Here is a 25,586-nt window from a genome sequence, read left to right as displayed (position 1 = left end):
CCATGATTGTCATTTTGTCAAATCACCACCATAATAAGAGTTCAACATGTCCAGTACTTCTGTGTTCATATTTAAAAACAACATATGGATTCTTTATACATTCAGATGTTAAAAAATGCATGCTGAGGGAATAGAGCCACTCAAGAAATGATTACTAACTCAAACACAGTGGGGAACAATGGGCCTTCTATGCCTTCAGAGAAGGGTTAAGGATTTATAAAATAATGATTATAATAATGATAATTATATTATTATTTTCAATGATGCTCTGATTTAATCTCTTCAGTTTTTGTAGGAATGGAAAGAGTTAACACTGACACGAGAGAGAGACTTCCTGACAAAATGTGAAAAATAATAAACAATTAGAGAGTGTCATTTCCCCAAATTTGAAACCCTTATTCAAGGTTTCAAAGACCTCTCTGATGAGAGTAGGCTACCCGTCCTGTTGGGGGAGGACGCAGAGAGCTGTGGGTTGGCAGCGCACTACATTGCTGCCTGCTATAGGTTGAGGGACAGTGTCTGACAGACCAATCAACCCGCCTGCACATGTCTTCTACTGTATGCTTATTGTTATTGTTCCGTTGACATTTTTTCTTTCATATTGTAAATATCCAAAATAAGCTTTGGCAATATGTACATTGTTACGTCATGCCAATAAAGCAAATGTAATTTAATTGAATTGAGAGGGTAAAAGAAAAAGATTCAATCTGGATTTTTCTTTTTTGGTCTCTAGGGAGATAAATCTAGCTACCTAAGTCAGCCATTGGCTAGGCCATCAGAAGCTAGATAAAGGCATCTGCCATTTAACTGTATTAGAGCAACATTTTGGAGTGACAGTGGAATCAACCAATCACATTTTGACTGAGTAAATAAAACCGAATACAAACATCTGTTTTGTCCAGGACTGGAGTCTACACAGACAGCACACTATTGCCAATCAGAGCTACAGTAGACCTGTCTACAAACCAGCCATTTACCACATGGGCCTGCCATCATTAATTTTGAACTGTGTGTTTATAGGCAGTTGCAACAGTGTGACTTTAGATAATTAGAAGGCATTTGCCAGAAGCCACAAATTATACCTGAATGGATTTCTGCAAATGTGTAAATACCACGGGAGTGGTACATTTGGGAACTTTACAGTCCTATTGATCAAACAACGATGACAAGGTAGGCTCTCTCTCCCTCAGTTATGCACAACAAGATCAACAAATAATGCAAGCCAGAGCAAGATGAGCTAAAATCTAACATCTAAGGAACATTAGATAAACCCTCTTAAACTTTTTGAGCTAGTTGGCCATCCAAATTGCACTGATAAATGGAGAACTGTAGCCTCCTAATCCTTCTGCAGCTTGCCTGTGTAACGGAAGTGAAACGGCTAGCTTGGTTAGCGGTGCGCGCTAAATAGCGTTTCAATCAGTGACGTCACTTGCTCTGAAACCTTGAAGTAGTAGTTCCCCTTGCTCTGCAAGGGCCGCGGCTTTTGTGGAGCGATGGGTAACGATGCTTCTGGGTGTCAGTTGTTGATGTGTGCAGAGGGTCCCTGGTTCGTGCCCAGGTATGGGCGAGGGGACGGTCTAAAGTTATACTGTTACACCTGCCAATGCATGCTTGTCCCAACAAGGCACCCACGCTAATTTTTAACCTCTTATAAAGTTGATTTTGTAGCATAAACTGGGAATTGTATATTTTTGACTGATATTATGATTGTCTGTTTGTTTCATATCTTTAAAGTAGTTAAAACGCTGTAAGTACCACTTTAAACTTTAGGTTACCGGTTACAATGTGTTTTTGCAATGGGATGTAATAGATGTTAAGAGAAAAAAATGGTTTAAACCACATCAATGTGATTTGATGGGCCTGTCAGGGCCTGGTTTCTCTGTGGGTGGGCCTCTCCACCCAGGCCCATCCATGTCTCCGCCCCTGATGACAATTGCGCATCACAAATAGACTACTAACCAACATTTCGGACTAAACGTTTTCAATACCTGGTTTGCATAGCCATTGTTGCCTTAGTTAGCATTTACTGGTAGATAACATGAACTGAAACGTCTTTCTTACCCTACCGATGTTAAAACCAGTCGAGAGCTGCACACTTGCTGCCTGCAGATTGATTATATTCCGCTGAACTAGACTATGGGAATATATTTCACGCGCTTTGCGATTGTGTAGGCTACTTTGTGCATGATTTCACAATTGTACTACGTAAATGGTCAATCGTATACCTCCACACTACTTTGATAGGCATCAATAGGGATTAAGAAGTGAGCATAAGCAATGACCAGTGAAAAAATGTGGGTGTAAGGCTTCAGGGCTCCCGAGTGGCGCATCGGTCTAAAGCACTGCAGACCCTGGTTCGATTCCAGGCTATATCACAACCGGCCGTGATTGGGCGGCGCACAATATAGCCCAGCGTCGTCTGTTTTAGGGTTTGGCCGTCATTGTAAATAAGAATTTGTTCTTAACTGACTTGCCTCGTTAAATAACAAATATATACCTGCGTATACCCTCCAATAGATTGGTGCGCTGGTATTACGGTTGCTGTCCTTTCAGAATCTCGAACCTGTCACACACTGAAGGCCTATAGGTTCGCCACTGCGCAAACATGTCTGTATTAGATTTAAAGGCTTTTAAGATGTTCATGTTTCAAGAAAGGAGTATGTAAATTGGGCCTGGCGAAATTATGAGGCCTCACTGTCCGAGACTAAATGTATCCGACACGGAGCCAGTCAATATGTGGTCTCAAGACGACAACACTGGGCAGAGGCAGTAGAAACACTCGCATACACTGTCACATTTATTTTTTAAATAACTTCAATACCTACACAAAAATATTTAATTGACTTGAATATTGTTCTTTATCAATATCACAAAAATTAACAATAGTTTTTAAAGGATTCATGTTCAGCATTCTACAAAGAAAAAACAGGAGTACAGCCCTCCTTCGCCCGTAGTGTGGTGGTATAAATTTGTATGACACCTAAACAGTAGTGCCTGGCAGATGTGTATTGTGTACACTCGAGTTGTGTGTAGCAAGCTAGCTAGCTAGCTACTTGGATGTGGAAACGTTTCATACAATCGTCGGGCGCCCACGTTACGATTGGTGATAGGTACTAGAAGTCAAATGCGACCGTTAAGAGTATAGCTAGCTACTTTTCCCGGTTTTGCCAAATTCAACAAACAAGCGTTCATTAGCCACTTCCTGTATCACATCTGGCCGGTTTTGACCGCAGTCCAGCAGTTAGCTAGCGTTAGCAAACTAGCTATCTTGCTAATACGTCTAAAATTAAGCGAGGATTTAAACAACTTTAATTCTAGAATATAGCTAGATGTTTTGTCGTGTGTATTTTTGCATGTATTGTAAGACTACCTTGCGTACTATTTAACGTTAGAACGTTGTTGCAGTGGCTAGCTTTTTTTAGTCCTTTCCAGTGTCGGCCACGATCGTCACATAAAGGCAGTTTTAAAAGATTGCCCCAACAATCGCAGCCTCGTCCTGCCATGAGATCACCCTAACAATAAATAGTGGGGTGAAGATGGCTGCAGAGCTCTTTTCCACCAAGAAGCTGGGCCCGGCAACCTCAACCAACACAGTTGTGCAGCAATACCAGCAGCAGAACCGGAATAACAACAACACCATTCACAGCTGCAACTGGCAAGGGCTCTATCCTACCATCCGAGAGAGGTAGGTGACCCTAGTAAGCAGTAGTTAAACTGGGAATCTAATGCCTTTTGAGGAGAGACGATGTGTACATTTTAATAGATTTAAAATGGCCAAAGAAAATCAATGTATTGGGTGTACCAGCTCATACGTGCAGATACTAAAGTCTGAATGTGATGGCATCGACACTGTTTGCTAATCATATGACTCATGCTTTCACAGGAATTCAGTCATGTTCAACAATGAGTTGATGGCAGATGTTCACTTTGTCGTTGGCCCCCCAGGAGGGACTCAGCAAGTACCTGGGCACAAGGTAATTAACAGAGCAAGACCAAGCACAACATGTAGACACATTTATCTGTTGCATCTGCTAAATGACAAAATGTAAAATAAAATGCAATAGGCTATTTCTTCACAACCGCCTCTTTATGCTAAATCCTTTTGCAAATCTCTACATTTCTTACATAATTCATGTGTAAATGTATATTCTCTCCACCTTCTGTCCCTTATCCGTCCTCCCACTATAACTTGCTCCTATTCTTTCTCTCATGTGACTCCCTATCTTCCATGTTGTCCCTCAGTATGTGCTGGCTGTGGGGAGTTCTGTGTTCCACGCCATGTTTTACGGTGAACTGGCAGAGGACAAGGAAGAGATCCGTATCCCTGATGTGGAGCCTCCCTCGTTCCTAGCCATGCTGAAGTAAGTGGCCGGCACCTCCTGACGTCTCATTAGATGCAGTCCGAGTGTTCATTGTACATTTCAGAATGTTGTATTCAGGTTAGAATGTCTTCCTTTGACTAGTCAGCAGACAATGCAAGGGCATGTGAAATTATAAAGTTAGCCTTCCCATACATGAGAAGTTGAAGTGAACTTGTCGAGCCCTCATCTGACTCTCCCCACTCTCTTCTGGCAGGTACATCTACTGCGACGAGATCGACCTGTGTGCCGACACGGTCCTGGCTACGCTCTACGCCGCCAAGAAGTACATTGTGCCCCACCTGGCTCGGGCCTGCGTCAACTTCCTGGAGACGAGCCTGAGTGCCAAGAACGCTTGTGTGCTGCTATCCCAGAGCTGCCTGTTTGAGGAGCCCGACCTAATGCAGCGCTGCTGGGAGGTGATCGACGCCCAAGCCGAGCTGGCGCTGCGCTCCGAGGGCTTCACAGACATCGACTCGGTGACCCTGGAGAGTATTCTGCGCCGCGAGACGCTCAACGCCAAGGAGATGGTGGTGTTCGAGGCGGCATTGAGCTGGGCCGAAGCCGAATGCCAGCGCCAGGACCTGACGCCCACCATTGAGAACAAACGGCTGGCGCTGGGCAAGGCCATCTACCTGATCCGCATCCCCACTATGACGTTGGATGACTTTGCCAACGGTGCGGCACAGTCGGGTGTGCTGACTCTCAACGAGACCAATGACATCTTCCTGTGGTACACGGCCGCCAAGAAGCCTGAGCTGCTGTTCGCCAGCAAGCCGCGCAAGGGCCTGGCGCCACAGCGTTGCCACCGCTTCCAGTCGTGCGCCTACCGGAGCAACCAGTGGCGCTACCGGGGCCGTTGCGACAGCATCCAGTTCGCCGTGGACAAGCGAGTGTTCATCGCCGGCTTCGGCCTGTACGGCTCCAGCTGTGGCTCAGCAGAGTACAGCGCCAAGATTGAACTCAAAAGGCAGGGCGTGCCGCTGGGCCAGAGCCTCATCAAGTACTTTTCAGACGGCTCCAGCAGCACATTCCCAGTGTGGTTTGAATACCCTGTGCAGATCGAGCCCGACACATTCTACACAGCCAGCGTAGTGCTGGACGGCAACGAGCTCAGCTACTTTGGCCAAGAGGGCATGACTGAGGTGCAGTGTGGCAAGGTCACCTTCCAGTTCCAGTGCTCTTCAGACAGCACCAACGGGACAGGTGTGCAGGGGGGGCAAATCCCTGAGCTCATCTTTTACGCTTGAGGTGTCGAGCGTGAAGGAAACGTAACACTACTTCTTTACGGTCACAGTAAACGCACCCCTCCGGATGTTCAGAAAGCATCATCTCTTAACTATGGCTTTAAAAGTGTACCTGGTTTGGAAAAAACAAACATCCAATTTAGTTCAATATTCAATTGCCTTATGAGTATGCCGGACCTAGTGTAGGACTGGGTTGAAGTGACCAAAAATGTTCTTATTTTAAATGAAGGATAGGCATTTGTTCACATTTAACTGTTTACTCATTTGTTTTACTGTTCTCGTTTAACAAGATTATTAGTATGTTGTAGGTAGCTTTTCTGTTGTTGTTTTTACTTCAAACATTCATATAATTTTAAGGAAAACACCAACTTCAATATAGGATATTTCAACCTGTGCAAAAATCGACGTTGATGTAGAGGATACTTAGGGTATAATCAAATATTTTTATACTTTGTAACTTGATAAATAGTTTAAACATTTTTGATGGTGCAATTTCTAAGATTTTGTATTGTTACCTCTAAGTTTCCCCTTGGGTTTTCTGTGAGATTAATAAACTGAGAATAGACATCAAACGGAAATGTAAACCTGTGCTGAGGTTTAAGATACTTTATGTATGTTGCTGTCTCAGTGTCGGCCCTTGTATGTATATAGCTAACTTTTGTTTGCACTACTATTGTTCCTCTTTTCAAATGGGACTGCCTTTTTGTATCTTGCTTCCTTGTATACACTTTATTTTTGACCTTGTTTTCTCTGAAAATCAGTAAAGTGTCACCGTGCTGTGAGTTTGACAGTGTCAATGGACCTATGAATGTGTACTGTTGTTGAATATCAAAAATAAAATGAACCAGTTCTGTAAAATTGTGTGAAGTGTCTTAATATAAGTATTCTTAAGGGCTCAGACTGGGGCTATAGAGCAGGTTTGTATCATTTAGAGGAAGAGTAAAAAATACTACTCAGAGATCCATGAAACCACCATTTACTGTTGGCAGTCCCCCACACAAGTGTCTCAATGTTAATTAGCATATTACACATTCAAACTATCTTCAACTTCCTGTTCCTGATTAGGCCTCTTGTAGAGTGATAGTTCAAAATAAAAGTGGGCAAGGCTTGTCTCAGGCCTCTCTCTCACACATACACACCAACAGTCGCTTCAACACAAAGAGCTAGCGTAAGGCTATCCCCAATAGTCCAGTTAGAAAGGCCTACATTGTCTTCTGTTTCTTTCGTGCTTGAAACTGCTCTGTTTTGTTCTTAATAGACTTGATAAGCATGGATAGTCCGGGGTCCATTTTCTTGTTTTGTTCTTAATAGACTTGCTTCAGCCACTGGATAGTGTCCATTTTCTTGTTTTGTTCTAGACTTATCATTTGCTCCCATTTTCCTGACTTGATAAACATGGGCGGGTTTTGTTCTTAATAGACTTGATAAACATGTGAGCTCCTGGTGGGCGGGGCCGCTGGTGCTGCTTCTCTACCTGGATGCTCTGGGTGGCCTTGGTCCTCTTGTAGCCCGGGTCTAAGTTGTAGAGGTGGGAGGTAAACATGGCCTGGAAACGAGGGTCCTTCACGTCCACCTGTCAGAGAGAAGGGATTGGGGGGGGGTTGCGATTTCATTGAAGTCTACAAAAAAGCCTTGACCGTAAAACAAATTGTGCCACAGAAAAATGGTACGCAAAGTTGTATGTGTACCAATTCCACCTTATTCCAGGTAATTTAACCTAAATCCCATATCATTATCAATGTGTATTCATGAAGCTTCTGATTTGACACTTTTACGAAATCATTCATTGATGTCAATGGGAAACAAGTCAAAATACAATATCTAGCTTCTTCTTCACCAACTGTTCAGTTGTCTTCTTCAGTCCTGAGGTGAGGAATATGGTGGCATTTAGAGGCTGCTTAGTGGTTGGTTGTGCCATCTAAATGCAATTTGTACTGACAAAAGTCAGTCACACTAGCCAACAGAAGGAAAAAGTCGTTCTGACATACGGGGAAAAGTCGCACTGCCATAATGGAAAGTTGCACTACTGACAATGAAAAAGTCGATCTGACACAGGGGAAAAAATATATTTTGGCCCAACCTGGCACCCATGTGATCTCCATCTCCATGCCCTTGTCCTCCTCCTTCTTCTTGTCTTTCTCCTGGATGCTCTTCAGCATCTCTCTGTATTTCTCTATCTGCTTGCCACTGCTCTGCTTCCCTTTCCTGGCCTCCTTCTCCACCTCCTTGCTGGCCTCTTCTGGCTGTTTAACTAGGTGACCAAAGGGGAGATAAAAGTCAATGCAACAAACATATGCAATATACATAAAAACAAGTTAAATAACATCTCTCCTTTAAATTACAGTAATAGTGATTTTCCCCAGGGGCAATAATCTACCAGCACAAAGAAAAATAACCTTTAAGTGAGGTTTTGTTCTTCAGGTATACAGTTAGAAAGGTATTCTATAAAAGCAAATAAAAATCACTTCAATCACTTCACTTTTTCCTCTTACCCTCTGGAAGTTCCTTTTCCATCTCCACTCCATCCTCATCATCATCATCATCGTCGCTGGAGGAGGCCAGGTAGACGTTAAAATCCATCTGCAGCAGCTCGTCCTTGTTGAACTTCCTGTTCATGGCAGTGACACGCTCGTGGTCCGTCTCATCCCAGGTCAACTCCACCTGGGGTGGAAAACACACAATAAGTCAGAAATATAAACATACTGAAATAACCATAGAGTCCTTTCTCAAGTAAAGAAGCTGATAGTTCTTGGGGGAAATGTACGAGATCCCAAAATTCTGCAAAAAAACAATGATCTACTAATTTCAATCTGAACAATTCATACTTATTTATTCTGAACAAAAATATAAAATGCAACATGTAAAGTGTTGGTCCCATGTTTCATGAGCTGAAAAAAAAAATCCCAGAAATGTTCCATACGCTCAAAAAGCTTATTTCACTAACATTTTTGGCACAAATTTGTTTACAAACTTGTTAGTGAGCATTTCTACTTTGCCAAGATAATCCATCCACCTGACACGTGGTAAGCCTGGGACCGACCATGGAGGAATTAATGCTATGACCATAAGAGTTTACAAGACGAAGTGTGCCTAACCTTTGACGTGGCTGCTGCTGTGGAGGTGAAGAGCTTGTGGGTGTAGGCAGACAGGTCCACGTCTGTGGCCAAGTCCTTTGGCTCCTCGTCAAACGTCACATCATCAGGGATAAACCTGTTCCCACGGAAGGGAGGAGGGACCACCACAACAGTTAGCATGGGAGTATAGCATCCTAATGTTTAGAATGAACCAGCAGCACAGATAATGGTATCATGCTAAGTAGTTAGCATGTGCAATACCTTGATGTACGATGATATACTGGCAATATATTAAGCAAGGATGAGATTCATCACTATGTATTAGAGGTCGACCGATTAATCTTAATGGCCGATTAATTAGGGCCGATTTCAAGTTTTCATAACAAGCGGAAATCTGTATTTCTGGAAACCAATTTGGCCGAACATTTTTTTTTACACCTTTATTTAATCTTTATTTAACTAGGCAAGTCGGTTAAGAACACATTCTTATTTTCAATGATGGCCTAGGAACGGTGGGTTAACTGCCTCGTTCAGGGGCAGAATGACAGATTTTTACCTTGTCAGCTAGGGGGATTCAATCTTGCAACCTTACAGTTAACTAGTCCAACGCTCTAACCACCTGATTACATTGTACTCCACGAGGAGCCTGCCTGTTGCGCGAATGCAGTAAGAAGCCAAGGTAAGTTGCTAGCTAGTATTAAACTTATCTTATAAAAAAACAAATCAATCATAATCACTAGTTAACTACACATGGTTGATGATATTACTAGTTTATCTAGAGTGTCCTGCGTTGCATATAATCGATGCGGATCGTTGCTGCAATGTGTACCTAACCATAAACATCAATGCCTTTCTTAAAATCAATATACAGAAGTATATATTTTTAAACCTGCATATTTAGCTAAAAGAAATCCAGGTTAGCAGGCAATATTAACCAGGTGAAATTGTGTCACTTCTCTTGCGTTCATTGCATGAGGAGTTAGTGTATATGCAACAGTTTGGGCCGCCTAATTTGCCAGAAATGTACGTAATTATGACATAACATTGAAGGTTGTGCAATGTAACAGGAATATTTAGACTTGTGGATGCCAGCCGTTAGATAAAATACGGAACGGTTCCGTATTTCACTGAAAGAATAAACATCTTGTTTTCGAGATGATAGTTTCCGGATTCGACCATATTAATGACCTACGGCTCGTATTTCTCTGTGTTCTCCTCCTCTGTGTCTTTGTCCGGATCCTCCGGCAGGGCCATCAGCTCATTTACATTTACATTTAAGTCATTTAGCAGACGCTCTTATCCAGAGCTCCAGGGGACCCTGGGTCTGTTCCTGCTGAACCCGTTCCTTCCCAAACTCTGAGGGGTAGATCTAAACAAACACACAGTGTTAAACATACACAACATTTGTGACTTGGTCTGGGGAAGCAGTGTCACATCCATCATAATTGAGTGACAGCCAGCAGACAAATTAATGGAGCCTTGCCTTCACAGAGAGCACAACCCCTCCTTTAGGCTTGAAGGAGTTAAACAGAGCCAGCAGGTCCTTGGCTTTCATCCGGTCCCAATCCATGTTACACACGGCAAGCCTTTGGGTTACCTGTTGTAGAAAAAAAACTACAACATTGGAACATGCAATTTCTTATGCCATTTTAGATGATGAAAGGAAATGAGTAGAAGAAGTCCCTCTGGACAATTGAGACACAGCCTTAGAACTCACCTCCTCGCTCCGCGGCGCGTCCTTGCACAGCTCGCCCCAGTCGTGCTGGATCTCCTCCTCCTCGCGTTTCAAAATGGCCTCCAAGTCATCATCGTCGTCCTCGTCCGAGCTGGTCTCCACATTGCCTTTTTCCCCCTGGCCAGATCTGGCCCGCTGCCGTCACTGTCCTCGTCTAACTCTGAACCGGACTCGTCCTCGGAGCCGCTCTCCATGTCACTCTCCACATCTGCTTCATCATCTTCGTCATCCTCACTGCCGTCTGAGATGCTGGCCGCCTGGTCCACATCGTCCCCCTCAATGTGAGGCACCTTGTCATCTTCCTCTTCGTCATCTGTAAAAACAGCATGTATTGATGGCAGCAACAAACTTCAAAACAATGCATAGATTGTATGAGCATATACTGTATATAAAAATAAGGTGTTTCTGTTTTGTTTTTTTATACATTCACAACAATTTCTGAAAACCTGTTTTCACTTTGTCATTATGGGGAATTTTATGTAGATTGATGAGGATTTTTTATTTAATCCATTTTAAGAAAAAGGCTGTAACGTAACAAAATGTGGAAAAGGGGAAGGGTTGTGAATACTTTCCGAATTAACTGTATAAAGTCTCCACTTGGCTGCAGCAGCAGCAGCTTTGCTAGGACTGAGCAAGCAGGTCAAAGGAAAAACCATCATCATCATCATCTCTAGAGCTATATCTTAATGCAGGTCTTCAATCCAACTCATCGCCCAATGTTAATAAAAAAATGTTGTACTGACTACGCACACTCACAGGACTACACATACTCACACTCCAACACACATACTTTATTTGATCACACAAACATAACACGCACACACCTTCATACTGACTCACATACAATCATCATATACGCTGCTTCTGCTACTCTGTTAATGATATATCCTGATGCCTAGTCCCCTTATATCTATACATAGACCCTTTTCTAGTACACGACACATTGATTGTCACGGACAGATGCGCGCGGCAGCCATCGCCATCTGCTCCCACTCAACATAAGCTAAGATTTACGTATTCTTAACAAAAATTACTTTTTGGGGTTCTCATACTCTTACAATGATGTTTTCATTCTTGCATGAACATTCACTAAGATTATATTCGGTTGTGATCTTTGGAAAATAACAATTTGGGATGCAGCAGTTGTTTGCTAGAATGCTATGGCTCATTGATATAGGCTGTAGCAACAGCTAGCCAAAGAGCCATTTTACTAGTTGAAGTCTTTTTAAAAAAAGTATAATGCAGTTGATTTGCGATGATGACACAAACATTGTATTAAGCGGGACGTTCATACAAGCCTTATAAAATCCAATTACAATCCAAAAGTAGTGTGAAATGCACTCATAAGCAACATGTAAATAGAGTTTCTTTTGCTGGTGTTCAATAAGAGCTCCCCCTTGTTCTGCCACCAACTTGCGCGCATCGTCCTCAATGTTTGTAAACACAGAAAGGGATCTATATCTACCCCTGGACATTGTAAATATGGTATTGGCACTTACCCTGTATATATATATTACTTTCTTGTACTCTTCTTCTTATTTCCTGTGTGCTTTTGTTGTACTTTACTTTATAGTGCAACTGATAATGATTAGTGCATTGTTGGGAAAGAGCTTTCAAGAAAGGCATTTCACTGTACTTGTGCACGTGACAATAAAACTTGAAACATTTGTTTTTAACGCCGACTCTTTTCTCTGTATATATCAATGATGTTGCTCTTGCTGCGGCCGATTCCCTGATCCACCTCTACGCAGACGACACCATTCTATATACTTTCGGCCCGTCATTGGACACTGTGCTATCCAACCTCCAAACGAGCTTCAATGCCATACAGCACTCCTTCCGTGGCCTCCAACTGCTCTTAAACGCGAGTAAAACCAAATGCATGCTTTTCAACCGATCGCTGCCTGCACCCGCATGCCCGACTAGCATCACCACCCTGGATGGCTCCAACCTTGAATATGTGGACATCTATAAGTACCTAGGTGTCTGGCTAGACTGCAAACTCTCCTTCCAGACTCACATCAAACATCTCCAATCAAAAATCAAATCCAGAGTCGGCTTTCTATTCCGCAACAAAGCCTCCTTCACTCACGCTGCCAAGCTTACCCTAGTAAAACTGACTATCCTACCGAAACGGCGATGTCATCTACAAAATGGCTTCCAACACTCTACTCAGCAAACTGGATGCAGTCTATCACAGTGCCATCCGTTTTGTCACTAAAGCACCTTATACCACCCACCACTGCGACTTGTATGCTCTAGTCGGCTGGCCCTCACTACATATTCGTCGCCAGACCCACTGGCTCCAGGTCATCTACAAGTCCATGCTAGGTAAAGCTCCGCCTTATCTCAGTTCACTGGTCACAATGGCAACACCCATCCGTAGCACGCGCTCCAGCAGGTGTATCTCACTGATCATCCCTAAAGCCAACACCTCATTTGGCCGCCTTTCGTTCCAGTACTCTGCTGCCTGTGACTGGAGCAATTGCAAAAATCGCTGAAGTTGGAGACTTTTATCTCCCTCTCCAACTTCAAACATCAGCTATCCGAGCAGCTAACCGATCGCTGCAGCTGTACATAGTCTATAGGTAAATAGCTCACCCTTTTTCACCTACCTCATTCCCATACTGTTTTTATACTGTTTTTATTTATTTACTTTTCTGCTCTTTTGCACACCAATATCTCTACCTGTACATGCCCATCTGATCATTTATCACTCCAGTGTTAATCTGCAAAATTGTATTATTCGCCTACCTCCTCATGCCTTTTGCACACATTGTATATAGACTGCCCATATTTTTCTACTGTGTTATTGACTTGCTAATTGTTTACTCCATGTGTAACTCTGTGTTGTCTGTTCACACTGCTATGCTTTATCTTGGCCAGGTCGCAGTTGCAAATGAGAACTTGTTCTCAACTAGCCTACCTGGTTAAATAAAGGTGAAATAAATAAAAAAAAAAAAATAAAAACGCATTTGCTTTAGCAGGGGCCCGGAGGTGTAATTGATGTTATGGGTCATAAGGTCATACAATAAGGTCCCCTCTTCTACTTTACCCTCCTCACACAGTCTGACTCCTCTGATAGGCTGGTCTCCTTTAGGTCCACTCTTTATGGACTGTGAATCTTTTCCTTTCTTCAGAGGCTTTTTGGGCTCATCTACTACCTTATCCTCTCTCTCCCCAGTGTCCAACTTTGCTTGTGTCTTCTTTCTCTTATCTTTATCCTTTCCCTCCTCAGAGTCAGAGAGATTGTAGAAACGTTTCAGGTCCTCGGAGGAGGTGTGGTTGACGGGTCAGCCGCGTTTGTCGACCGTGTACTTGAGCTTGAAGCGATCGTCGTGGAACATCGACTGGAAGCGCTTGTCAAACTTGATGTTGTGCTCTTTCTCTGGCATTTGGAACATTGACTAAGTGTATCTGTAAAGAGGACAGACAGTTTGTCAATGGAAGTTATTAGATAACATGGAAGGTAATGTTGCACAAGATTTTGAAAACAACATGTTATTATCCTTTCTACTCTTTCTTCTGGATCATTTAACCCAGAACAGCCTACCTCACGTATTGGAGCACTTTTCACAATTCTGATTTGCAGTTCCAAACTGAACTGTGGTCATTGCAGATCCAGCTTTGCAGTCTACCGCTATTTACTTTTGCGCATAAATGTTACAGCTCTAGCGAGCTACTCTAACTACAGTAAGAGGAGGTAGATTTGCTCCAGTCTATTGATATCCACCAAAAAATATATGAAAGTAACTAGCTACGGACAATTCCATGGTAACAGAATTATGCGGAGTCTCCTATTTTTCACTTTAAAGTGTATGCTAAAAAAAAAACATTGATTTCAAAGCATAAACTACGCACAATGACTACTTTGAACAATTTACACAATAAAAAAAAATAAAAACATTTACTGAAAACATTTTGCAGATGCAAAGTTTGGTAACAGAATTGCATTAAAATCTTCCTCAGTTTTATTCTGTTACCAAACTTTGAATCTACACAGTTGTTCTTGTAAAATGTTCAGTGGAAATTATTAAAAGTTGTCCATGTGCACAGAGTTATATGATTTGTTAAACTTTAAAAATCAAATGGTTTTTGTTTGGTATACATTTTGAAGTGAAAAATATATACCAAAGTCTCAATGTAATTCTGTTACCATGGAATTGCTCCTAGGTCACTGTTAAACTCAAGACACAGAGGGCTGAGGGTCTGCTGGTTTTTGCACCTCCCTGTACTTGATTGATGAATTAAGGTAATTGATTAGTAAAGAACATTAGCAAAAACCATCAGACCCTAGATTAGATGAGTTTATTAGTCACGTGCACAGGGTCGCAGATGTAATTGCAGGGTATAGTGAAATTCTTAAGCTCCGAGCTCCAACAGTGCAGGTCAAAATGAGAAGAGAATGAAATAATAAAAGTAATAAACACATATTTAAAACGTTAACAATGATAAGCCCATAGAATGAGTTTAACACCCCCATAGAGATAGATAGAGGACTCATCTTTCTATATGTGCCACTATATAGGGTGTTCACCCATAAAATGATTGATTCAATCAATGTTTATATAAGTGTCCATTCAATAGAAAATTGTCAGAAAAACAAGTCATGTTTCCACCATATATGGTTCCAAAGTTACAGATGATTTTCTCAGAGAATTTAGCATGTTTAGAGTGAATGGAATGTTATCACAGGCATGATCAAAAAGTTGTCACTGCTCAATAGAACTCTGTGGCGCTGTGCCGTGGCAGAACGGCACTAATTTTGAACGTCAACTCACAAGCTAACTAGTGGCTGCAGGTTCGTGAGTGTAAACATGGTTTTCTTTTAAACAAAATCCACTGAATACAAAACTAAGTAGGGACTAAATATATATTTATTTACAAAGCTAGAAGACTGAATTTCAAAATCCCCCCTCCACAACAACAATCTGTTCCTGTTTTCATTGTGTATTTCTGAGTCTTTCCCTTTAAAATCGCCATAGAAACAGCCCCTCTCAACATAGATTGATCCCGGTGATAGACAACGAAAGCCAAGGATCTAGAGGAGAAAATGTATTAAGTTGACTTTGATTTGTCCAACCAGTGGAAATACCTGCAAATAGTACCACCTCACAACACCAAATATGGAAGAGATACAACCAAGCGTGGCACAGTCTAAACTAGCAACGGTCACAGCATATTAACGTTCTTATTTGATCAACAAGTATATTAAGGTTATAATATTGTAGCAAACAATCAAATGTGCCGAATACAACCTTACTGCGAAATGCTTACAAGCCCTTAACCAACAATGCGGTTAAGAAAAATAAGTGTAAAAGTATTTACTATAATAAACTGAAGTAAAAAAAGTAATAACATAAAAATGAATTAAAGAGAAACAATAGAATAACAGCAGCAAGCCTATATACAGGGACAACCGGTACTGAGTCAATGTGTGGGGGCACAGGTTAGTCGAGGTAATTGAGAGAATATGTACATGTAGGTAGAGGTAAAATGACTATGCATACATAATAAATGTGGGTGGGGGGGACAATGCAAATAGTCCAGGTAGCCATTTTATTGTCTGTTCAGGAGTCTCACGGCTTGGGGGGCAGAATCTGTTAAGGAGCCTTTTTTAGACCTAGACTTGGCGCTCCAGTACCGTTTCCAGTACGGTGGCAGAGAGAACTGTCTATGACTAGGACGGCTGGGGTCTGGCAATTTTTAAGGCCTTCCTCTGACACCACCTGGTACAGAAGTCCTGGATGGCAGGAAGCTTGGCCCCAGTGATGTACTGGGCCATACGCATTAGCCTCTGTAGTGCCTTGCCCAGTCGGAGTCCGAGCAATTGTAATAATGATTAATGACATAGGGCAAAGAAAACCACATTTTGACATTCATTTCGTACAACCTCTTGAATTGCCTCGTTTTTCTCTACATTGTACAGCAGCAAGTGAACGCCCTACATTATAGCATCTGTGACAGAGCCATTGTAACATGTTTTATTTAACTAAGCTAGTCAGTTAAGGACACATTTTTATTTACAATGACGGCCTACCTGGGAACAGTGGGTTAACTGCCTTGTTCAGGAGCATGAACGATTTTTTACCTTGTCAGCTCGGGGATTTGACCCAGCAACATTTACAGTTACTGGCCCAATGCTCTAACCACTAGGCTACCTGCCACCCCATTGTGGTCATCTCAACTTTAAAAAGGTCAAATTTCTTCTTCACGATTGGCTGATCTCTTCCGATGACGCAGTTGAGCATGCCTCCAACCGGATCATCAGGAGGGATCAGCCAATGAAGTTGGAAGTCCCACCCAGTTGACTACATTAAAATGGTGGAAGCCCTCAACGGTGCTTCCCATGCTAAAAATGACCTTTTGGCCACTAGAGCCCTCTATCATTCTTTATGTGCACTACAGGGACTGTAGTGACGCAACTTGCACTGAGATGCAGTGCCTTAGACCGCTGCGCCACTCGGGACATAAACTAATTCCTACTCTCTATTAGTCGTAGTAGGTACACTGCACCACAGTGCAATATTGCCCTGGGCGCATACTATTCTAACAAGTGAGTGTGTTATTGCATGGGTTAGTAAGCAAGCTAAAACGTTAGATACATGAGTCAGACATGTAAACAAACACTTGAGGAGGGCCATTCCAAGAGCTGCAGTTAGCATAAAGTACACGGTTCAAAGTGTAAACGGAGAAATATTTGGCAGAGATAAAGCGTGCAAACATATTTGGTGAATAGAGACTTACCAAAACAACTTTTCCGATTAAATTGTACCGCTATCCACGTGTTCTCCCAACATGCACCACTTTCGTGACCTTTTTCTTGTCCCACCCCTTTTTGCATACGGCAAGCCAGGCAGTACCAAACCACAGTTCAGTCCATATTCAATACATAAGGCAAGCCAGGCAGTACAAAACCACAATTCAGTACATATTCAATACATCATGTATTCAAATTCAATAAATACATTTACCAATATAAATGTATGATTTGAGCTTTAAAATGAAATCCGCACTATTTGCATTAGCCTTTACAACAAGAAGAGGCGGTAAAGCGAGTGAACAGACTGAAATCCAGTTCCACATTTTCTATCAAAAGAGGAAAAAACAGTTCCATGTTTTATGTTTGTCCACTGTGTCGAGGTCATTCAATGTGGATGACTGGAAGAACACACCAAAACATTTATTTGTTATGCAATGGTTTGCTACATATTAGCGCGTTAGTCGGTAAACAATTTGTAAAAATGAACAATGCAATAGGTAGTCGTTTTCTCAATGGTAGTTGTATCTGCCGGAGAGTCTTGAAAAAAGGCAGCGTTAGATTGCTGGTCCCTCAACAACATGATGCAGCTCATTCGCAAAGAAATGTCATGACAGCTCATTCAATGTTTCCACCGGTGAGAGAGTTGTCTTCTAAAATTCGGTGTTCTCAATGGACTGAAATCCAGAGGCAGTTGTCAGGCAGGGCTGGAGGTACAATGAATGTATTTGACAGGACTATGAAGAGGAGACAGAAGAAATGGGCTGCATCCCTACAAGACAGTGACAAATATGACTATCTGAGAGATGAGGTATACTGTAGCTGTATTTGTATGATATATTTAGTCTTATCCTAGCTCTCTTTTATCCAAGGAAATGTATGTGTTCTGGTACTGTTCATATTCATTTGCAGGTTGGAGGCAGAGTTGCAGACAGGGTCTATGACATTGCAAGGTAAGGCAACAGAAGTTGTGATGCATAGACTTTGTATGAAAATTGTCACATTCATGGCACTGTTGTTGAAATTAAAGTTTATATTTGTGCATGTGTGCATTTTGCTGACATTTTGGACTTATTTTCACAGGACATTTCCTTTGGCATTGGACATTGGCTGTGGGAAAAGTCACATTGCTGAGCATTTGCACAAGGTAGCCTTCAATGGTTGTTCATAAACAGGCGGGGAGCATTTTAAACAATAACAGCATTCCCCACACGTTTCGGTAGAAAGTTGGAGGCTGTATAGATTTAGACAGAGCTATGCAATATATCCATGATATCAAAATTATAGTTTTAACCATGTTTTAAGGCTATATCATGTTTGTTTACATTTACTTTGTTGACAAACATTATAGTAAAATAAGCTTTTAAATGTTTTGGGTTCTGGTGGGGTACAACAGAACAAAGCTTACGAGGCATTTATTAGCTATATTCGTCAAGAATCAATGGGCACATAACATACATTTATAAGTCCCAAATGGATGTGGATTGTCCCTTTAAGGTAGGGAAAACATCAATTCACAAGATGTATGGCTTTCTGAATATTGAATTGTGCTTCCATTTTCAGGAAGTAGTTGAGCAGCTCTTCTTAACTGATATCTCAGAAAAGTCTTTGGTGAGTTATATCAAATTAAATTACTAATAGGACTTATATGTCATTCTGTTTGAACACCCACAGTCTAAGTGGAATGATTGTGTTTATGAGCAGAGACCACTAACTATAGATCAATAGATGGATGGAATATCCTGTCAAATCAGAGGCATGTTATGGAGGGACTTCTGTTTTTTCTTCTTCTGGATGATCTAACGCTCTTCTCGCTCCTCAGAGAAGCACAAGACGAAGTGAGATCCCTACCCGCTGTGTCATGGCCGACGAAGAGTTTCTACCCTTTAAAGAAAACACATTTGATCTGGTGGTCAGCAGCTTGAGGTGATTTGGCCCTGTAGATGATTCTGACATAATATTCGATTTGAGCCCTACGAGTCATATTCCCCAGGGTTTAGTATGGCTTGCTTGCAACACAAAATGATCTAGTACTGTATGTTTCTCCTGTTTAGCCTACACTGGATCAATGATCTCCCTGGAGCCTTGAGACAGGTAACTGACAGCCTCATATTATTATTTTTTACATCTGTACTTTGTCTATTGCCGGCTGTTTTTCCAAATACGTTACCTTCTTATAACATCATAATTACGCAGAGGATTCAGGATTACAACAATCCTGGTTCTTCCGTCTGTATCACTGTGCTGTCATTATAATCCCTCTCCCTTCCCAAAGATCAACCAGGTCCTGAAGCCAGATGGGGTGTTCATTGGGGCCATGGTGGGCGGGGAGACCCTGTATGAGCTGCGCTGCTCCCTGCAGCTGGCTGAGCTCGAGCGGGAAGGGGGGTTCTCCCCCCACGTGTCCCCCTACACGGCCGTCACAGACCTGGGCAACTTGCTGGGCCAGGCAGGCTTCAGTATGCTGACAGTGGTGAGGCCTTGGGTGTCCATAGCCATAGATTTACAAGATAGTCTAATATGAGTGTTCTATTTAATTCTGTGGTTCTGGCTGTGAATCTAGCGATTAGCTAGAAATTATAATGATGCCGCAATATTTGTGTTTGAGGCAAGCAATTTATATTACACTTTGTTTTCTGTAGGACATTGATGAAATTCAAGTGCACTATCCTGGAATACTTGAGGTCATGAGTGACCTGCAAGGTAGGCCTACTGTGTACCACAGTTATACTGTTGTAGATCTGTGCTTTTTGTTCATACTGAGTTTTTATAGTTTAATTGTTTCTATTCATCTTCTCATAGGTATAGGCTCATAGGACAGGCAGTTGAATAATGTTTAGTGCCTGAATGCTGGGTTTTCACCATTGTCTCAACTCTCCAGGTATGGGGGAGAGCAACTGCGCTTGGAACAGGAAGTCTATGTTGCACAGAGACACCATTTTAGCTGCAGCTGCAATATACCAAGGTGAGCTACATAGTAGATAAATACATATTTGAAATTAAACCATCTTATACTATTATTATCATCCATACATACTGTTCCGGGCTGCCAGCATTCTGGATCATTGCTACTCTAACTTCCGCGATGCATACAAAGCCCTCCCTCGCCCTCCTTTTGGCAAATCTGACCATGATTCCATTTTGTTGCTCCCAGCCTATAGACAGAAACTAAAACTAGAAACGCCCGTGCTTAGGTCTGTTCAACGCTGGTCCAACCAATCGGATTCCACGCTTCAAGATTGCTTTGATCACGTGGACTGGGATATGATACAGGACTGATGGTAGCACTCGCCTTGTCTTCTCTGGACAAGCTTTTTTCCGGATGCCTCAAACAATCGGAAAGAGGATTCATCAGAGAAAATTACTTTACCCCAGTCCTCAGCAGTCCAATCCCTGTACCTTTCGCAGAATATCAGTCTGTCCATGATGTTTTTCCTGGAGAGAAGTGGCTTCTTTGCTGCCCTTCTTGACACCCGGCCATCCTCCAAAATACTTTGCCTCACTGTGCGTGCAGATTCATTCACACCTGCCTGCTGCCATTCCCGAGCAAACTTTGTACTGGTGGTGCCCCAATCCCGCAGCTGAAGCAACTTTAGGAGATGGTCCTGGCACTTGCTAGACTTTCTTGGGCGCCCTGAAGCCTTTTTCACAACATTTGAACCGCTCTCCTTAAAGTTCTTGATGATCCAATAAATGGTTGATTTAGGTGCAATCTTACTGGCAGCAATATCCTTGCCTGTGAAGTCCTTTTTGTGCAAAGCAATGATGACAGCATGTGTTTCCTTGCAGTTAACCATGTTTGACAGAGGAAGAACAATGATTCCAAGCACCACCCTCCTTTTGAAGCTTCCAGTCTGTTATTCTTAACTTGTCCTCATCAACATTAACACCTGTGTTAACGAGAGAATCACTGACATGATGTCAGCTGGTCCTTTTGTGGCAGGGCTGAAATGCAGTGGAAATGTTTTAGGGATTCAGTTCATTTGGATGGCAAAGAGGGACTTTGCAATTCATCTGATCACTTCATGAGATTCTGGAGTATATGCAAATTATCATCATACAAACTGAGGCAGCAGACTGTGAAAATTAATATTTGTCATTCTCAAAACTTTTGGCCACGACTGTATACGCTGATTCAGTGAGCGAGTTTGAGTAAGTGCATCGGAGATGTACCCACGGTGACTATTAAAACCTTCCCCAACCAGAAACCGTGGATTGATGGCAGCATTCGCGCAAAACTGAAAGCGCAAACCACTGCTTTTAATCATGGCAAGGCGACCGGAAACATGACCGAATACAAATAGTGTAGCTATTCCCTCAAGGCAATCAAACAAGCATCAGTATAGAGACAAAGTAGAGTCGCAATTCAACGGCTCAGACACAAGACGTATGTGGCAGTGTCTACAGTCAATCACGAATTACAAAAAGAAAACTAGCCCCGTCGCGGACATGGACGTCTTGCTCCCAGACACATTAAACAAATTCTTTGCTCGCTTTGAGGACAATACAGTGCCACTGACACAGCCCTCTACCAGATCCTACGGGCTCTCCTTCACCACGGCGAACGTGAGTAAAACGTTTAAACGTGTTAACCCTCACAAGGCTGCAGGCCCAGACGGCATCCCTAGCCGCATGCGCAGACCAGCTGGCTGGTGTGTTTATGGACATATTCAATCAATCCCTATCCCAGTCTGCTGTTCCCACATGCTTCAAGAGGGCCACCATTGTTCCTGTTCCCAAGAAACCTAAGGTAACTGAGCTAAATGACTATCGCCCCGTAGCACTCACTTCCGTCATCATGAAGTGCTTTGAGAGACTAGTCAAGGATCATATCACCTCCACCCTACCTGACACGCTAGACACACTCCAATTTGCTTACCGCCCCAATAGGTCCACAGATGACGCAATCACACTGCCCTAATCCATCTGGACAAGAGGAATACCTATGTAAGAATGCTGTTCGATTAAAGCTCAGCATTTGACACCATACCACCCTCCAAACTCGTCATTAAGCTCAAGATCCTGGGTCTCGAACCCACCCTGTGTAACTGGGTCCTGGACTTTGACGGGCCGCCCCCCAGGTGGTGAAGGTAGAAAACATCTCCACCCCGCTGATCCTCAACACTGGGGCCCCACAATGGTGCGTTCTCAGCCCTCTCCTGTACTCCCTGTTCATCCATGACAGCGTGGCCATGCACGCATCCAACTCAATCATTACGTTTGCAGATGACACTACAGTGGTAGGCTTGATTACCAAAAACAACGAGACGGCCTACAGGGTGCGCCGTTGGGCCAATTGTTTACTGTGGCCGGTTGTGACACAGCCTGGGATCAAACCCGGGTCTGTAGTGATGCCTCAAGCACTGCGATGCTGTGCTTTAGACCACTGTGCCACTCGGGAGGGCTGTTCATCTTTCCCTCGATCCTGACTAGACTCCCAGTCCCTGCCACTGAAAAACATCCCCACAGCATGATGCTGTCACTACCATGCTTCACCGTAGGCATGGTGCCAGGTTTCCTCCAGACGCAATGCTTGACATTCAGGCCAAAGAGTTCAATCTTGGTTTTATCAGACCAGAGAATCTTGTTTCTCATGGTTTGAGAGTCTTCAGGTGCCTTTAGGCAAACTCCAAGTGGACTGTCATGTGCCTTTTACTGAGGAATAGCTTCCTTCTGGCCACTCTACCATAAAGGCCTGATTGGTGGAGTGCTGCAGAGATTATTATCCTTCTGGAAGGTTCTCCCAGCTCCACAGAGGAACTCTGGCTCTGACCATCGGGTTCTTGGTCACCTCGGGTTCTTGGTCACCTTGCCAGCCAGCCAGCTCCAGGAAAAGTCTTGGTGGTTCCAAACTTCTTCCATTTAAGAATGATGGAGGCCAATGTGTTCTTGGACCTTCAATCCTGCAGAAATGTTTTGGTTCCCTTCCCCAGATCTGTGCCTCGGCACAATCCTATCTCGGAGCTCTACAGACAATTCCTTCAACCTCATAGCTTTGTTTTTGCTCTGACATGCACTGTCAACTGTGGGACCTTATATAGACAGGTGGGTGCCTTTACAAATCATACCCAATCAATTGAATTTACCACAGGTGGAGTCCAATCAAGTTGTTCAAATATTTAAAGGATAGTCAATGAACACAGGATGCACCTGAGCTCAATTTTGAGTCTCATAGCAAAGGGTCTGAATACTTATGTAAATAAGGAATTTCACTTTATGTATAATGTACAAAAATTTATAAAATCTTGTTTTCACTTTGTCATTATGGGGTATTGTGTGTAGATTGGAGTTTACTTTTTTTTTTTAAATACATTTTAAAACAAGGCTGTAATGAAACAATATATGGAAAAGGGAAGGTTTCTGAAAACTTCCCGAATGCACTGATTTTATATATATCAAACACTACATGACCTTAAAAAGTATGTGGACACCCTTAAAATTAGTCACATTTCTGCCCTGCTAGAGCTGTCCCAGACAACTGTAAGTGCTGATATTGTGAAGTGGAAAACGTCTAGAAGCAACAACGGCTCTGCCCGTTCTCTGTAGTGATAAATCACGCTTCACCATCTGGTAGTTCGACGGACGAATCTGGGTTTGGCGGATGCCAGGAAAACGCCAACTGCCTGAATGCATAGTGCCAACTGTAAAGTTTGGTGGAGGAGGAATACTGGTCTGGGCTGTTTTTCATGGTTCGGGCTAGACCCCTTAGTTCCAGTGAAGGGAAATCTGAACGCTACAGCATACAGTGACATTCTAGACAATTCTTTCCAAATTTGTGGCAACAGTTTGGGTTTCAGCATGATACGTGCATTAGGCTTTTCGGCCACACCCGTTGCTGACTGGTGTATAAAATCGAGCACACCACCATGCAATCTCCATAGACAAACATTGGCAGTAGAATGGCCCGTACTTAAGAGCTCTGTGACTTTCACGTCATAGGATGCCACCTTTCCAACAAGTCAGTCCGTCACATTTCTGCCCTGCTAGAGCTGTCCCCGACAACTGTAAGTGCTGATATTGTGAAGTGGAGCCTATTAGCCTATTTTCATCACCATGAGCTGTCCATTTCACAATTCCTGACATTAATAGTGCCCAGGCTGCTGCTTCATCACAAAGAAGTTCAGCACTCAATTAGTATTTGTAGGTTACTTGGTTCAAACGTATCTGGCTTATTGTGAGGGCGAGAACTCTGATAAATAGGCCCATTTTACATTATGGGCAAGAAACATTTTATTTTTAATAAACGTGAATTATCAGTTGAACTCCGTTTCTCCTTTAATATACACCTTCCCAGCAGCTCTCAGTTTCTGTGCTTTTCGAGCATGCTCTTCGTAGCCTATAGGCTATGGGATTCAACATCGATATATAGCCTAATACTCCACTGATTCTAAAACCCTGAGAAATATTGACATTTCATCAATTACATTACCCTCCCCTGGACTAGTAAAGAAACACAAAAAACACTAAACCCTCCCCTTGACTGAAATTGAAAAGGCATGCCCCCCCCCCATTTTCCTCTAGGTACCCATTCTGTACATTTCTATCCATCCCCAAGCAGAAGTAACTGTTATCAAACTTCTGCTTTAGAGAAGTGACCACCAACTCTGGTCCTGGAAAGCTACTGGGTGTAGTGTTTGCTCCAGCCCAGCACAAACACACCTGATTCAACACATCTCGAGCAGATGAGTCGGGTGTGTTTAGCGCAGGCTTGGAACAAAACCATGCACAATCAGCAGCTCTCCAGTGCCAGTTGTAAACCCAGCCTGTCCCCTGCTTTAGATGCTGATACTCTATTTGATTGATTTCCCTCAGAGATGTATGGGAGTGAGAATGGGTCTGTTCCTGCAACATTTGAGATCCTCTACATGATTGGTTGGAAGCCTCATGACTCACAGGTGTGTGTGATCTTCGCAAATTACATTTGCAGAAATATAATGTAAATGACAATGGTGAAGATGTTGAATGCTGTTTTGTTCTTGGCAGGCGAAACCAGCTAGAAGAGGCTCTGCGAATGTGTCTTTTGGGGACCTCTCGAAGATCGGCCAGCCATCAACTAAAGACAAGTCGTAGAAAAAAAACATCTGCAGCCATTGCATAAAGAAAATTAAAGTATGGGGTAAGTTCCCCAATGAAGGTATTGGCGAACGACTAAAGTAGATAGGTGACTGGTTCCCAGGAGATGTCCACTCAATGACACTAATCAACACCGATTCCGTGTCAGCCAGACAGTGATTGAGAAAGGCTACAACACTGTTTTAAGTGACTGATATACATGCTGTATGACAGACTTCGTTTCTCACCCATTAATAGCAAATGCATACATTTCTACATTACATTTATTATTTAGTGTCTTGTGTTCCTGTCTTACCATGCTTCATGTACTTAAAATAAATGCAATGATATAAATCTCCA

The 25,586-nt window shown here is 42.7% G+C and overlaps 2 protein-coding genes and 1 pseudogene across 3 annotated transcripts; 2 read left to right on the top strand and 1 right to left on the bottom strand.

Annotated features, from left to right (window-relative positions):
- LOC118365021 (BTB/POZ domain-containing protein 3-like) lies at positions 1-6,457 on the top strand. Of its 2 annotated transcripts, XM_035746914.2 has the most exons (5): positions 1-1,170; positions 3,423-3,685; positions 3,884-3,974; positions 4,243-4,361; positions 4,576-6,457. In XM_035746914.2, exons 2-5 carry the CDS (start codon positions 3,537-3,539, stop codon positions 5,606-5,608), a joined length of 1,392 nt encoding a protein of 463 aa, XP_035602807.1. In that variant the 5' UTR covers positions 1-1,170; positions 3,423-3,536; the 3' UTR covers positions 5,609-6,457. The 2 variants fall into 2 exon arrangements, with proteins under 2 accessions (XP_035602807.1, XP_052346607.1); XM_052490647.1 differs by lacking the exon at positions 1-1,170 and having other exon boundaries at positions 1,233-3,685.
- Positions 6,458-6,565: 108 nt separating this feature from the next.
- LOC127906131 (ESF1 homolog) lies at positions 6,566-13,818 on the bottom strand (annotated as a pseudogene).
- A 3,705-nt stretch (positions 13,819-17,523) lies between these two features.
- Positions 17,524-25,586, top strand: ndufaf5 (NADH:ubiquinone oxidoreductase complex assembly factor 5). The gene is made up of 11 exons (XM_035746911.1): positions 17,524-17,985; positions 18,087-18,127; positions 18,258-18,321; positions 18,738-18,785; positions 18,997-19,100; positions 19,229-19,268; positions 19,450-19,647; positions 19,817-19,877; positions 20,056-20,139; positions 24,987-25,069; positions 25,158-25,586. The coding sequence occupies exons 1-11, from the start codon at positions 17,530-17,532 to the stop codon at positions 25,242-25,244; spliced, it is 1,266 nt and encodes a 421-aa protein (XP_035602804.1). The 5' UTR covers positions 17,524-17,529; the 3' UTR covers positions 25,245-25,586.

The sequence above is a fragment of the Oncorhynchus keta genome, chromosome 32 (genome assembly GCF_023373465.1).
Source record: "Oncorhynchus keta strain PuntledgeMale-10-30-2019 chromosome 32, Oket_V2, whole genome shotgun sequence".
NCBI lineage: Eukaryota > Metazoa > Chordata > Actinopteri > Salmoniformes > Salmonidae > Oncorhynchus > Oncorhynchus keta.
This window is presented reverse-complemented; position numbering and strand designations above follow the sequence as displayed.